Source organism: Podarcis muralis, chromosome 7, assembly GCF_964188315.1.
Source record: "Podarcis muralis chromosome 7, rPodMur119.hap1.1, whole genome shotgun sequence".
Classification (NCBI taxonomy): Eukaryota; Metazoa; Chordata; class Lepidosauria; order Squamata; family Lacertidae; genus Podarcis; species Podarcis muralis.
Genome location: NC_135661.1, coordinates 76,745,244 through 76,760,032, shown reverse-complemented (window position 1 = coordinate 76,760,032; position 14,789 = coordinate 76,745,244). Strand labels below are relative to the sequence as shown.

The 14,789-nt window shown below is 47.0% G+C and overlaps 2 protein-coding genes across 6 annotated transcripts in view; both read right to left on the bottom strand.

Moving 5' to 3' along the window:
• LOC144328560 (interferon-inducible GTPase 5-like) overlaps positions 1-14,789 on the bottom strand; it is a 71,798-nt gene that overhangs the window by 2,856 nt on the left and 54,153 nt on the right. The window contains exons 1-4 of one of the 5 annotated variants that reach the window (XR_013393804.1): positions 6,301-6,460; positions 4,075-4,209; positions 3,039-3,162; positions 346-423 (exon numbers count right to left, since the gene is read on the bottom strand). Coding sequence is in view for 1 of the 5 variants with exons in the window: in XM_077932527.1 (XP_077788653.1) it covers positions 6,301-6,620 (320 nt within the window). In the remaining 4 variants the exon portion in view is untranslated. Of the gene's footprint in view, positions 1-345; positions 424-3,038; positions 3,163-4,074; positions 4,210-6,300; positions 6,749-14,789 lie in introns of those variants that run through there. The other 4 variants (XM_077932530.1, XM_077932531.1, XM_077932532.1 and 1 more) reach the window with 4 other exon arrangements.
• Positions 1-14,789, bottom strand: part of LOC114603433 (uncharacterized) — a 124,715-nt gene that overhangs the window by 77,571 nt on the left and 32,355 nt on the right. The gene's annotated exons all lie outside the window — the stretch shown is intronic.

Here is a 14,789-nt window from a genome sequence, read left to right as displayed (position 1 = left end):
AAGCCAGAGAAGACCACTCCCCAAATCTGAACCGGACGATTCGGACGCATGATTGTAATGTGCTGCTTGTACATAAGTAAAATAAAGAACTGCAAATATTTCTTAAGTGAGCAGAGGTGCTGTAGTAAAGTTGGGAATTTCAAACTTTGGTCTGGACAGGAGCAGAGAGTATTGTGGGTAATTAAGAGCCACAAGTTATGGGAGAGAGGTCTGTTGTTTTAACCTTGCAGACTGATAGTCTCCAAATGTGCGAATTGTTATCTAGGAAGGAAATTCTCCAGTGATTTGGTACCTTGACACCTGGGGCTCAAACTATTCACACCCACCTGGTGTTGCTATCAAACTCTTAATTACTGCATCTGTGAATTGTCCGAGGAAGCGGATGAGCCTTTGATCCAGGTTCTTAGACTTTAATGAGCTCACCTGTCAAAAGTTAAAATTATTAGCCCAGAAGCTGGTCATTGGCGAATTTGAATGTAATCAAGAATGGTGATTGGGTCTGGGTTCTGGTTCCACATGAGATTTGTGAATAAAAGATCTTGAGAATGGCTGAGAAAGCACGCTCTGCAACCTGCAAATCCGCCCGGCTACCACCTTAGGAGCAGCTGTCCTGTGTCTCTTGGGATAGAGATTCCTGTGTCTTTGTAATGCGGATCTACTGAAGGACTCTGAACTATCTTATCTCTACCTTTGTGCTTAGAAGTGAGTATGTTTAGTCAGCTATATTAAACAATGTCTTTATTTTTCTGGCTTGCAATCCACAAAAGATGTGCCTGCTTTTTAAGCATGTTAACTTTACGTTTTTTAAAATAAATTTTAAAAAATAAACTTATTTCTGTCCTATGTGCCTGAGGGAAAATCTAAATCCAACGCCTGACTACTTGGTTACGCTATACCTAAAGAATTTCTGCCTGCACATTTGTGGAAGCAACTTGTAGAGTGGGGCAGCCGGTAATCAAAGGAGCATAGTCTTCTCCCTTGGACTGTGGCTCCAGGCACCCCAAGACGAGGGAATGGTGGCAGCATTACCAACTCTGCGGCATTTTGTTTCTGTAAAAAGTAAACTCACCACCCCCCACCCCCACCCCCGCCCCCCGGCCAGGCCAGGCCAGCATCTCAGAAACCTGTCCCAGCTGGAGGGTAAGGGCAGGTGAGGGAGGAGTAAGTGGCCGGGCCGTTTACTGCACGTGCTTATTGCAAAGAGCATACGTAAGTCATCACACTCACTCAGTGGGGCTGAGCCACAATGCTAGTTTACTGGCACTGCTGCTGCTTAGCGGGAACGAGAGGGCAAGGCAGCTCAGAGGATAGTGTTGCATTCATGCTCTGGTAGGAGCATTGCATTTGATCAGCTGGTGTGTCTGCACCATGCTGAACTCCCCACCACCACCCCTCCTTCCTGGTAAGACGCGGGGACACACCAATTGGTAAATGAACCTTGTGGCTCCACCCCACAGAATGAGGCACTTTTGCTCTGTTCAGATTTTCTTAAAAACAAATATTTCCCTTGATCCAATTCACTATGCTCAATTGCGCCCACACTTGAAAGGATTGCCATAAGGCATATCAGTGCCAGAATTTCACAAAGTACTCATACACTTTCACACTTTGCAACTTTCATTACAATTAGAGTTCTGCAGCAGTGCCTCTACTGCCAGGACCCCTGGAAAATCCCATTTCCCAGGCTCCAAATTCTTGTATCTCCCAGGGACCCTGATGCTCAACCCATTGCTGCTGTTGCATTCTTGACATCATGGAAAGCCTACTGCGGGCTCTCCCCCTATTGCCTATATAGCATTCTAGGCAGAGGTGCCAACTTGAATAAAATATTGGGGGAGACCAGGTAAGCTCTGCCCTACATAATTGATCACATGGCACATGTTGGCTCCTATGATTCTGGGATTGGGAGCTAGCTTAAATTATATATTAGGGTCCCCTCTAAGCCTGTGATTTCATAACTGTAAGATTGGATTTTGTAGTAAAAGGAACAGCTGAAGTGGTCAAACTAATCTGGCCAAAACAAAAAAAATTCCTTCCAGTAGCACCTTAAAGACCAACTAAGTTAGTTCTTGGTATGAGCTTTCGTTTGCATGCACACTTCTTCAGATACACAAGTTCATGGATCTGGCCGAGCCTGTTGGGCCTCCATTTACATGTCTAAAGTGTTGGTGAAGTACAGATGTGTTTCCATAGAAATGACTAGCTAGTGATGCTTCAAGAAGGAGAGGATAGGCTTTACCCCCATCAACTGGCTGAATGCCACCTCACCAGGAGCTGGGGCTAGCCGTTGTCTAGTCTCATCTGGAGCAGGGAAGCCTTATGGGGAATTAACATCTGCTGGAGTGTTAATGCTGTGAGCCCTTGCATCTTATGCTGAGGTGGTGGGTGGGTGGGTGGGTGTGCAAACACAGCACCGTATATCAAAAAGACACCACAGTTTCCAGTGGCCTTCATTCCAAGCAAAAAGATTCCAAGGCAAGTGTTGGCATCCTTGAAGTGTCTCCCCACACGGGTGATGGGGTGTTTCTTTGAGGTGGCAGGGTTGCTGGGAGGAAGACAGAGGAAGAAAGACTGGGATCCATCTTGGGCAGGCTGGCTGCAGACTGACTGGGAGAAATGCCCTGGGGCTGCACTACTGTGGGGGGACAAATCCCTCTTGAAAAGAGCATGCTGTAAGATCTGGACTCCAAAATAGGGTAAATGGGTGAATAAACTATATTTCTTAAAGTCTCTGCTGTGTCTCAATTCTGCAAGGGACCACAGACCCTGGGTGCATGACAGCAACCCCATGGGCTCTTGCCACTGCTTGGCAGACAGAGAGGGAGGTTTTCTAACTCTGCTGCAGAAGCATGCCATTTGCTTCCCAATGCTGCTATAAACCTTAGGGGAAAGCTCAAGAGCAGCAGAATAAATATTCTTAGGGGAAAGCTTCAGAGCAGCAGAAGATCAAACATCATTAGGATCGCAAGGCTGCCAGCTGAGCAAGGGGAAAGCAGGCTGGGAGGGAAAGACTTTGAAGGGCCTCTGTTAAGACTTACTTGCTCCTCAAGATCCTTGACAAACAATTGTTTGAGGATAGGATAGTTTATCTTCTCACTTCAGCTGCTCACACTCTCCTGTTCTCTCTGGACTTTGTGGCAGAAGAACTAGTTCAGAGTTTTACTGAAAAACAAAGCAATTGTCCAAGTCTCATGGCAACCACAGTGAAAAACATCCAGATGGGCAGTCCTCATTCCTTGTCTTTCTCAGTCAGGCCGAGATGCATTTCCATGACAGGAAGCCTCCACTGATGTAATGTGGGGAGGGTCAAGGGGTGGTTGTCCCAGGCACAAAATTTTGAAGGGGCACAACCGGGTGAAGGTAAGGGTGGGGGGGCAGGTGAACAAGCGAGTGACAGTGGGTGGGGCAGTTGTGGGGGGGCAGAGACAGGTGGGAGCAGGTATGGAAGGGCTGATCCCAGTGTCATCCTGGTCCAGGACTCCTTTCTGCGGGTCCCGCCAACCCATGGTACACCACTGCTCCCAACTACACATTTTTGTCCAAGTGCACCAAAATACCAGTATATATGACAGAGTTGAGTCCAGGAAAAAGGAAGCCCTGCTGGTCCCAGAGGATATTTGCAAATCTTTTTAGTAAATAGGGAAGAGGAACAGGGAAAGATGAAGGACGGGACAGCGACTATGTGGTGTGACAGCTTCTGAAGAGCTTCTCTCTCCATTGTGCCAAGGAAAGGAAAAGAGACAGGTGCCAGGAGGAGGAGGAGGAGGAGGAGGGCAGCCTCATAGCAGCTGCAGAGGGATGTGTCAAATTAACACGCAGCATCCTTTGAGAGGGAGACCCGTGTTGGCTTCAGAGCAGTTACTTAAAGCTCTTATAGTAGCACTAGCTCAGCCGTGACGGCATCTTATTTATTCCCTTTGTAGAAGGGCAGCCTTCTCCAACATTAAAAATAGTAATAATAAAGAATTCTGCCATCCCTGCCCCCAGCAAGGAGCTGAGAGTCTCCTTTAATGCAATCAAGCTCAAAAAGAAATGGAAATCATCATAGTTCCAGCAGAAAATTCGGCTCCTCACCTGCTGCCTGTCCGATTTCTTGAAGCAAAGCTTAGTCCACTCCTCGGAGGTTTCACTTCCAGGTTTCTTAACACTTTTCTCCTTCAAACTCTCTTCCTTTCTCTCTTTTATTCCCTCTATCTTCTGTTCTTCGCACTATTAAAAGCAAATACTAAAGTGAAGATGCGGGTGAAGAAAATGTAAGCTTGCTAGAGAGTTTAAAACTTCCCCTCCCCTTCTAGGTCTCTTAACACTTTTCACCTTCCAACTCTCTTCCTTCCTTTCTTTTATGCCCTCTCCCTCCTGGTTGTATGAGCAGCAGTTGGTAGTATTTCAAAATAAGGGAAGACTTGTGCCTGTTGTCGATCTCTCAGAAATCTATATGTGCATGCATTCACACATAACCCTTAAAATGTATTTGTTTGAGGTGTGGATCTTTTTTGAACTCAAATTGTTCATCCCACAAGAGATGTGTCTAAAGGAAGCATTTACACCCCACTAAAGATTCCTTTTTTGGCTAAAACTTTGGATAATACACTGAATAAATAAATAAGCCAATGCACTGTGCATATCCCTAGTATATTCTAGCCAAGTCTGGCCCTGCCACTTTTACAAAAGTCACCAATAAAAAGAATATTTTTAGAAATGTCACCGGGGTGTGTGAAAAAAGGAGTCAGGGGGTCGAAATAAGTGATGCAGAAAGAGCCCAGAAATATTCTTAAAGTGCAGTACTGGGGAAAATATCCACATTGGGTTCTTGTCAACTAAGTTTTACTCAGCGTAGACTCACTGAAATTAATAACCATGCCTAAGGTCCATTAATTTCAATAGGTTTACTCTGAGTGGATGTTAGTTGAAGACAACCCATTATCAGCAACATTATCTTGTCCGGAAAGCTATATACATATAATGAATAAATAAATAAATGAAATACAGCTAAAGAAAAAAAAGAGCATAAAACAATTTTAGAATTAAAGACATTCTGAGGACCTAACTGCACGATATATGAAGTGTGGGGTGTTATCAGTGGGGTTTTGTTTGTTTGTTTGAATTGATACGGGGAGGCGATTTTGCAGCAGGACTAAGGTGCATGGAGAAGGGAAGTTTCATATTTTGTACCACAGTCATGGAAGGACACAGAAAGCCCCGAGAGGGCGACTCGGGAAAGTCGTAGAAACATAGCACTGTAGAGTTGGAAGGGACCCTGGGGGTCATCTAGTCCAACCCTCTGCAATGCAGGAATATGCAGCTGGTCCATACAGGGACCTGCAGCCTTGGCGTTATCAGCACCACGGTCTAACCCACTGAGCTATCCAGGCTCATCAGGCAGCACCAACCCAGAACCGAGAGAAGCTCCAGCATCTTCTGTCCTGCCTCGAACCCTTGCCATGCAGTTTCTCTAATCAGAAGTAGCTCACAGATACCATTTTTGCACGTCATCAAGTGCTGGGGCGCAGCTGTGGTCCTGCTGCTTTCTTTCAGGAATAATACCCATCAAAGGGGGGCTGTGCAGAGGGATATATTGAATTAACACGCGAAAGGGAGACCGGTTGCATTGGCTTCAGGGCAGTTACTTAAAACTCTAAAAGTAGCACCAGCTACTTGTGGCATGTCATTTATTCCCTTTGCCGCGGGGGAAAAGGGCAGCCTTCTAGAACATCATTGTTGATAATATTATTGTCTACAATACGATACGATACGATACGATCAGTCCTTTTTTCGGGGGGGGGGGGCGGGACACAGGGGTGCACCTACCCCTAAACATTTTGTTGTTACCAATTCTGATGGCAGCTTCATTTCTTTCCCAGAAAGGAATCAGGAAGATGTTACTGCACACAGTTTCATGCCAATGTGGAAGTTACTGTGAGCTGTCAGCTGTGTAATATGAGGTAATGCATATTCTTTGTACTTCTGTCCATTAATTGTATTTATTTTCCCTGACTTGAACTATAAATGGTGGTTTTGGATGGTCAAATGAGAATACCCCTAAACATTTTTAAAGGAAAAAGCCACTGTATATAATATAATATGATATGATAATATAATATAATATCACAATAGCTATAATATAATTAATGTAATAACAATAAAAAGGAAAAAAGGTAAAAGATAAAAATAAAAAAGTAAAAGGTAAAAAAAAAAAAACAGCAACAACAATTGTTCTGCCAAGCAAGAAGCTCAGAGTCTCCTTTAACGCAAACAAGCTCAAAAAGAAACAGAAATCATGAGAAACGTTCAACTCCTTACCTGCTGCTGAACCGATTTTTTGCAGCCAAGCTCAGTCGTCTTCTCGAAGGTTTTGCTTCGAGGTTTCTCGCGCTTTTCTCCCACCTTCTCTCATTGTTTGCCTCTTTTATACCCTCTCTCCCTCCTGATCGTCCCACTACTAAAAGCAAAAAAGAAAGCGAAGGTAACCAGCGAGGATGAGATAAGATCGCAAGAACTAGCCGAAGCCGCATTCCTGGCCAGAGTCCAAGCAGCCTGTTTACCAGCGGGGATGCTGCCTTTTCTGGGAAGTCCCTTTTCTGGGAAGTCTGGGATGCTGCCTTTTCTGTGGAAGCTCCCATGGAAGTAAGTAAATATGTTTCCAAACAATGCTAAATAGACACTCATGACAGCAACCTATTCATCCACCTGGGAAAACATGTCAGAATGAACACATCTTCAGTTGTTTCCAGAAATTATGGGTAGCGGGTTCTTGTTGTATCTCTGCAGGAATGCTGTTCCACAGAACAGGGGTTGCGTGGCGAGTTCCCACCCCCCACCAGGATAAATAAAGACACGAGACACCATAATTTAAGGTTAAATGGGCGAATTAGGCCACAACTTTATTGAATTCAGGAATGAGAGGCATTGGCTTAGGCATTGGTCCTATCTACTATCTGGCTCCAGCCCATTTGCTGGAGACACGGGAAGGGTTAACACCATAGAGGGGGAGTCTCCTGCTGAGGCACATCAACTAGGAGCTCCCCCCCCCCCCAGCTCTGGACGTGCCTTTGGCCCACACCTCCATAGGCTTCGGACAGGGCCACGCCCCCCCAGTCCTTAGGCTTCGGACAGGGCCACGCCCCCCCCAGTCCTTTATCGGACCACCCTTCATTCACTGGGGGGAGGTGATGGCATTCCTCCCCACACACACATCCTCTTAACCCCTTCTTACCAATGCCTAACCGCCACACGAGCAATCGCTCACCGCCAATACTCTCATGCCTGAAACCAATCCCTTGTCCCCTTTGCTATATCCATCAGCCAAATATCATTTCCCGCATCCAAAAGATGCACGCCATCAAGCCGGTAGAGGGCCTCGTGGTTGAAACGTATGCCCGGGTGGTCAATTACCCTCCACCCAGGGCTGCCACTCTATGCACCACCGCCCAATCCAAGGCTTTCCTAGCCCTATTTATGGCTATCGGGCACCTGCAATCTCTCCAAACCCGCCTCTCCATCAACGAGGCCCAAATAAAATAATAGTGACATTTGGGTAAAAGGCCTTAAGTTCCTCAAAGTCACTAAAGATGTGCCACATCAAGTCAACTGTCTTTCTGTAAGCTAACTCATTTTCGCCTAATTGGCTAACTAAAGCATCTGGGGGCCCCTCCGCTGCCGCTCTGGCCCTAATTGCAGGCAACATTTTGGCCCAGCGCATTCCCCTCTGAGAGATCCAAGATATATTGATGTAGTTAAGGTGCGGCCCGAGACCGGAATTGATAGCGCGGACCCTGGCCCAATGCACAATGCTGTGCCCAATTATCCAGATGCGCACCCTCATAGCTCCTGCACCCTAGGTCCCCGTTAATGGCATGGTTTCTATCCCAGTGGACGGTGCAGGGCCTATACTCCAAATATGCACCACAACGTCACCTGAAAGCAAAAGAAGGTAACAAAGCCAGGTCAGGTATACGGTGAACAATCACAAGGTCTTACGAATATATCCCTTATATGCATCAGACTTCCCTTAAGGCATCAGACTTCCACTGCCCCCAAGTCCTTCATCCTTTCAGATGAGAGTCCCAAATGCACTGCTGTGGTGGCGGCCCCAATCCTAAAGGAGTTAGCCGTGAATTCAGCTGAGGGTAAACCACAGGCAGCAATCGCCCTTCGCATAACGCGCATGGACTGATGCCGTGCAAGACGGGAGCCATCCCAATGTTTGAGGAATGGACCTGAGACGGTTGGTCTCACGTACATGAAATGTTTAGTGTCCTTTACTGCTGATCGGTTTTGGAACATTCGACATGCAGGCCTAAATTGGATCTGAACAAGGTCAAGTCTCTCAAACTCCCCCGGCAGCGGAATTTGGTTAGCCCTTACAAACCACTTTGCCACTGCGCATAGCGCCAAAGGCAATGGAGTATGCAGCTGTAAATAACTGGGCCTTGTCCTCAGACCAACGGATACTTCTTAATTTTTTATTTTATTTTATTTTTATATTATTATTATTATTATTATTATTATTATTATTATTATTTTACATTTATTTATTTATTTATTTATTTATTTATTTATTTATTTATTTATTTATTTTGGAATTGGCATAGAATGTCATAAGTTAAGGGCCTTCTACCATCACTTTTAGGAGGCTGCATCCTGCGCCAGCCCTACAGTGCCCTTCGCACTAAGAAGACCACACCAGGGTCTCTGGATTAAACAACCTTACAGAAAAGGAGATTGCCGCCCACTGGATCTTTAAGAGTCTTTGCTGCACGACTCAGCACCCTCCCATGTACCAAGTATTGTAGAGCTTCAGCCTTGGTAGGAGGTGTGTCAAGCCTAGGATTTTTAATTTGCCTTGAGGTGTGTCAAGCCTAGCTTTATTATTATTATTATTATTATTATTATTATTATTATTATTATTATTTTATAAATTTGCCTTGAAACTCCATAAAGACCACCCAAGCCTTTTTATAAGGTCTAAGCATGGACGGGGCTCCTGAAGCTAATACTCCCTTCAGGACATCATGTTCCCAAGGCTCCAAAGGTGCTCCTGGAATGGCTGTGGCAATTTCCTGCGCCTGGGCATCCGTGATGCCCTTGATAACCCCAGAGGTAAATTTGGTAGAGAAATAGATGTCCGGGACAGATTTGCCTAGAGATAATTGTTTAGACAGGACACTGCCAACCGTTTGATTGTCAGTCCAGAAGCATACCTGGTGATTCCTGAACTCTTCAGCCCGCAAATGCCATTGTACTTTTCCATGAACTTTAACCCAACCTTCAGGTCCGACTTGACCACTTTGGAGAGGCACACAGTCCCGCTGACAGCTTAGCCAATCACCCACAAAAGGGGCGGCCAGGGGACACTACCCAGCATGCAAAGTTGCGGTGACCGAAGCGTGAATTTACCCTGGCCAAGGGTGACCTTCTTGAGGGGAAGAAGTTGCAGAATTAAGAAGAGTTATCGAGGTGATGGGTCACCCCTTCAGAACCAGTTCTAAAGCGAAGAGCCCAGTCCAAAATTGCACTAAATGACTCAAAGGCTGCACAAGCTACTGAGCACCCTATCAGCATAGATTTGTCTATGGAATAAGCCCCCTCAAATCTAAAACCTAGCCATAGAAATTCCTCAGGGTGAATTGGCAGGAGACGGAAAGTCGACTCAATGTCGCACTTAGCCAAGAGCGCACCGCTGCTGAACCTGCGCATAAGCTTTATAGCCTGATCAAAGGAGGCATATTTCACAGAACAAGGCTTCTGTGGTATTACATCATTGACTGAGCCACTTCTAGGGTAGGGTAGTTTGTGGATCATAGGATACTCTCCTGGAGTCTATGGGGGGACAATGCCTAAAGGTGAAATGAGTAAACCCGCTATAGGCGGGAGTTAGTCACGGTGTGGATTTGCCAGGCATGCTTTCCTCTTAGCATGTTTCTCCCTTGTGTTCCTCTCCCTCTCTCATCCACACATGCACGCGCACGCATACAAAGCCCACAGCCCACCTCCCTTGCCCCCCCCCCACGTGGCGATCCCAGATCTCTCTACTGGTGCACACAGCCCTCCCTACCAGGCTGCTCTTCACCTGCCTCCCCAACTCACACCTGGAGCGGGGGGGGGGGGAGAAACCATTTCGTTGGAAAGCTGATACAGTGGTACCTTGGTTTGCAACCGCTTTGGATTACAACTGTTTTGGATTACAACCTTGTCAAACACGGAAGTGCATGTCCCTATTTTTGAATTACAACCAATTTTTTTTGGGGGGGAGGCCCCATTGGCGAAAGCGCGCCTTGGGTTAAAACCTGTTTTGGTTTACAATTGGACCTCTGGAACAGATTATGGTTGTAAACTAAGGTACCACTGTAATGTGCAGCTTGGGGGAGGGGGGAAGTGGGTGGGGGATTCAGACACATTAGGCATATGTGGTTGTTAATTACTTAAATCAGTGGTTTTCAACCAGTGTGTTGTGGCACCCTGGGTTGCCTTGAACAATGGTCAGGGGAGCCGTGGGCAACACTGGCCTCCATCCCTCTTCCTTCCCTCCCTCCTCCAAAAGCTTGCACAGCTGTTTGTGGACTAGGGGCTGCATCAGCAGCTGCCCGAAGGACTCCCAAGGAAAGGGGAGCGGAGGCTGAGGGAAGACTTAGCAAGGAGGGGGGTTGTTTGTAAAAGGGTGAGAGGCTGCCAGCTCTGCAGGCAAGGGGTGACATAACTGGACTCCTGAGCCCCACAGGGGTGCCGCATAAAAAAGGTACTTAGTCAAAGGAGCTGTGGACTCAAAAAGGTTGAAAACCTCTGACTTCAATGACAAGCAGGGGCAGAATTTATACACAGTGTCTAAAGGAAGGGTGCACTCTTAAAAAATACTTAAATAAAACCGCCCCAACCACTTCTTCTTTTATCCAGACCCCCCTCTTCTGCACCTTCAGGCTGGTATCTCTCCCGTTGTGGGGAAGAAGGAGCCTCAGAGACCGGGGGATGGTGGGGACCTTCATGGCAGGAGCTTGTCCTACACTCGAGTAGGACCCTAGCAGAGACACATGCCCGACTGGCATGTTCTCTCCCTCCTGGTCGATCTTTCGGGAGCTTCAAAAGCTTTATTCAGCCCAAACATCACAGTGACCGATGCCAACAGACATCGGCACACTTAGGGATCCGTAGAGTCTTCGCAGCTTGCATAACAGATCTCAGCAACTCAGCATTTTGGCTAATTTGCTTTACATATAAACACACATGGAGCACTGCAACATGGCTCCCTCTCTCTCTAGCATCAGACAGCAAAGAGAAAAAGAACAAAGGACAATAGTCGCACTTCATGGAACACAGTAACACAAACATCCTGTTTCCGTCACTTCCCACTCTGTCGAGTCAAAACATACACCGTCATGTGATAGACAACAATCCCATGACTGCAATCATGGAGCAGGAATTCTAACACTTCAGTCCTTGCAACTGTTTCACTGGGGCAAGAGGTACTAGGAAGAGTTGTTTTTTTGAGTAAAGAGTTAACTTCACTGAAAAGGGGTGTTTTATTGTTCGCCAACTCCAGCTCCTGATGTCCCATGACCTTTAGGCACTTTATCCTTGCACTCACATCTGAATTATGGAATGTGATGGGATTCATACCTTCTACCTATAAAGCTTTGTTGCTTGGCAAATGATAATAATATTGGCGACGCTGGAAATTTTATGGAGGGCATGCCACTCTTGTTAAATAAATGAATGCTTCTAGTTAGGCCGGTCGCTTAACATTTTCCTGCTTCCTTTCTCTGCAGTGCACCGAGATCCACAATGGTGGAAGACTTCGAGGTAGCCATTTCTCAGGGCCAATTGGCAGGCGCTGTGTCGCACGTCCTGGCAAAACCACTGCCCTTTTTCAACAGCACTCTGCTCCACATTGCTGTAGTAGGAGAGCCCGGCTCCGGGAAGTCCTCCTTCATCAATGCCATGCTGGGTCTTCGTGCCAATGACCCGTGTGCCGCTGCGACTGGCATACAGATGACGACAGTGCAAGTCAAGGATTACCCACACCCGACACTTCCGCAAGTGATCCTTTGGGACCACCCCGGAAGGGGAATGGCAACTTTTGGGGAGGACAAATTTGAGAAGAAGGATGATTTGAATCACCTTGATTTCTTCGTCATCGTCAGCTCCCAGCGCTTCCGCTCCACCCATTCTGACCTGGTCCGTGAGATCCAAGATATGGGCAAGAGCTTCTACTTTGTGCGCACCAAAGCAGACCTGGACCTGTCGGCCGCCAAGAGGCAACGGCCATCTGACTACAGTGAGAAGAAGGTCCTCTTGCACATCCAGGAGGACTGCAAAGAGTGCTTGGTAAGAGAAGGAGTGAGGGACCCACAAGTCTTCATCGTCTCCAACTGGGAAGCCAACCGCTTTGATTTCCCCCTCCTGCAGGAAACGCTGAAGAACGATCTCCTCTGGCTGAAGAGGCAAGCCTTTCTGCGCCGCTTCCCTAGCATCTGCCTGCCTATCTTAGAGAAAAAGAAAACCACTGTGAAGGAGAAGATTTGGACCAGAAGGCTTGTTTTGCTGGTCGCTCTTGGAAGCCCTAAGGAAAAGCGGAACATTCTGGGATCAAATCAGAAACCAGGGCGGCTTCTCTAAATCAGGGACGTCCCTGGAAAATACGGTTACTTGGAGGGTCTGCCTTTGCTGTCTTTTCTTCAACAAACCGACATGGCTACCCCTTTGGAAACAGCCTAAGTCCCCCAAGGCCATTTCCCTCATGTGAGGAGAGGACAGGGCTCCATTGCCAGTGTTCTGAAGTCATTCAGTGGCTGATCCAGTTGCTTTCTGCTCATGGAATGGAGTGAGGGGCAGCAGCCATCTTGTCCACCTCAGGCAACAAAACGTCTTGGGTTGACCCAGCCTCAGATAATAGATGTCAGGGATTGTGAATGCGGCAGAGACAGGGGGCCAGGAGGCTGACCCAGGAAAGGGAGCCACTGATTTATGGGGCTGGGAGCCAGACAAGGAGGAGGAGGAGGAGGAGGAGGAGGAGGAGGAGGAAGAGTTAGGGCAGGATGAGGTGGAGGAAGAAGAAATTGTTCAGCCAAGGGATGGGCCAGTTGACTCCTCACCTTCCCCTGCTCCGCCATCTCCTAGTCAGGTGGGGAAAATATTGCGCCTGGGAAAGGGAAGTGGGAGTCAACAGACACTCAAGGAATAGTTTCGGAGAAAAGGCTTTTATTTCTACCATCCATGAACTGGTAGAAGGAGCAAGTGTGATAAATCACAAAAAGCATGCACGAAGTTCACAGTCATGTGCACAAGCATATGGACCCCTTTCCAGTTCCCTCCTCCTTTCTCCTCCCTCAGGAGTCCTCTGAGCATGAACAGAAAGCTGTCTTGGGACTATTGGACTCTTCCCAGGAAAGGGGTTTCAGAGTGTTCAGATATGTTTCAATCTCTTGTTCTGGCCTGGTTCCCGGACAGAAAGGAAGTTGCAATGTGGTTCTTTAGCAAGGCCAGAAGGCATCAGAAAGGCCTGAGAAACAATGGACTGTGTTCCCTACTTTTGTTGCAATCTTTTTAGTTACAGCAAGCGGAATGTTTCTGATGCTTAGCTAATGCCTTTTAGCTGCTGAGAAAAATGATTTTGAAAAGCTCTGAGAAGCTTTGAGCCTGCTTTGGTGGGGGGTGACTTCGGGCCTAGGTGAGGTCACCTGTCCTCACCTTCCTTCAGTACCAGGAGGGGCTTGAAGAGGAATGAGCAGCAGCGGCTTCCGTGCAGAAGAAGTCGCCCTGTGGGAGCTGCTGTCAGTGTTTCTCTTGCCAATAAAGTGTCAACCACCAGCCATGCATCTTCCTGAGCTGCTGCAGTGGGCCATGACCATTATGTTCCAGTGTGTTTTAACCAAAAAAATCAAAATCACACATGCATAACCCAAGCTCACAAAATCCCTCCTAGCCTAAATTGTCTTTAGGCTCTACTATCCTCAGACTGAACAAAGAAGCGAGGCTCAGGTTTTAAGGAATGCCATAACAAAAAGTTCAAAGTGGTTGCAAGTCCTTAACTTTATTAATCTCGAACTTTTAACTATGTTTTAAAACAATTTCTAGCCCCTGTGATGCAGGCGACTCTCCCCGGCCACCTAACCCAGAATGTCTCCCTTTGGGAGATGACCCTCAAACCAAGGGAGAAAAGAGGAGCTGCTGCATTAGTGTCAGGAAAGCATTTTTGAAGTAAAAGGGGGAGAGGAGAGTGGGCAGTGTGACAGTTTTGCTTTGTTCAGGGGGGAAATGCATGCTCGAATTCTACGATTTCTCAATTTCTAACTGTTAACTTCTGCTGTCCAGCCTCCTTTTCTGCACTCTCAGCGCTTCCCCAGTCAGCTCAACAGCTCAGAAGGGATTTGCAGGCCAAGGAGAGTTTGAAACTTTCCCTCCCCATCCCATGATTCTGATGATAATCCTTCTCCCCACAATACTGCTATTAAGAGGAAGGTGAGGGCAGGTATGGTCTCTGCATCCTTCTATAAGGGTACAGCCACAATAGCACAGAAAAAGAAACATTAAACATGTTTGCTTTCATATTGAGTTGAAGATATGTAATTGAATAAAGTTTGGCTTCAGCTGGTAGATCCCAAAGGGTTACATCTGGATATTGGGGCTACAAGTACCCCATTGGTTCCCTAGTAACTTTTATCACATCGACCGCAGCTGCACCACCCTCAGCGTCTGCCATATTTCGCAGGGCATTGATCAGGGATGATTTGCCGACACCTGAGTCCCCTACGATGGCGATATCAAGGGGACGTTTGCCAAATGGCTGATTCATTTGA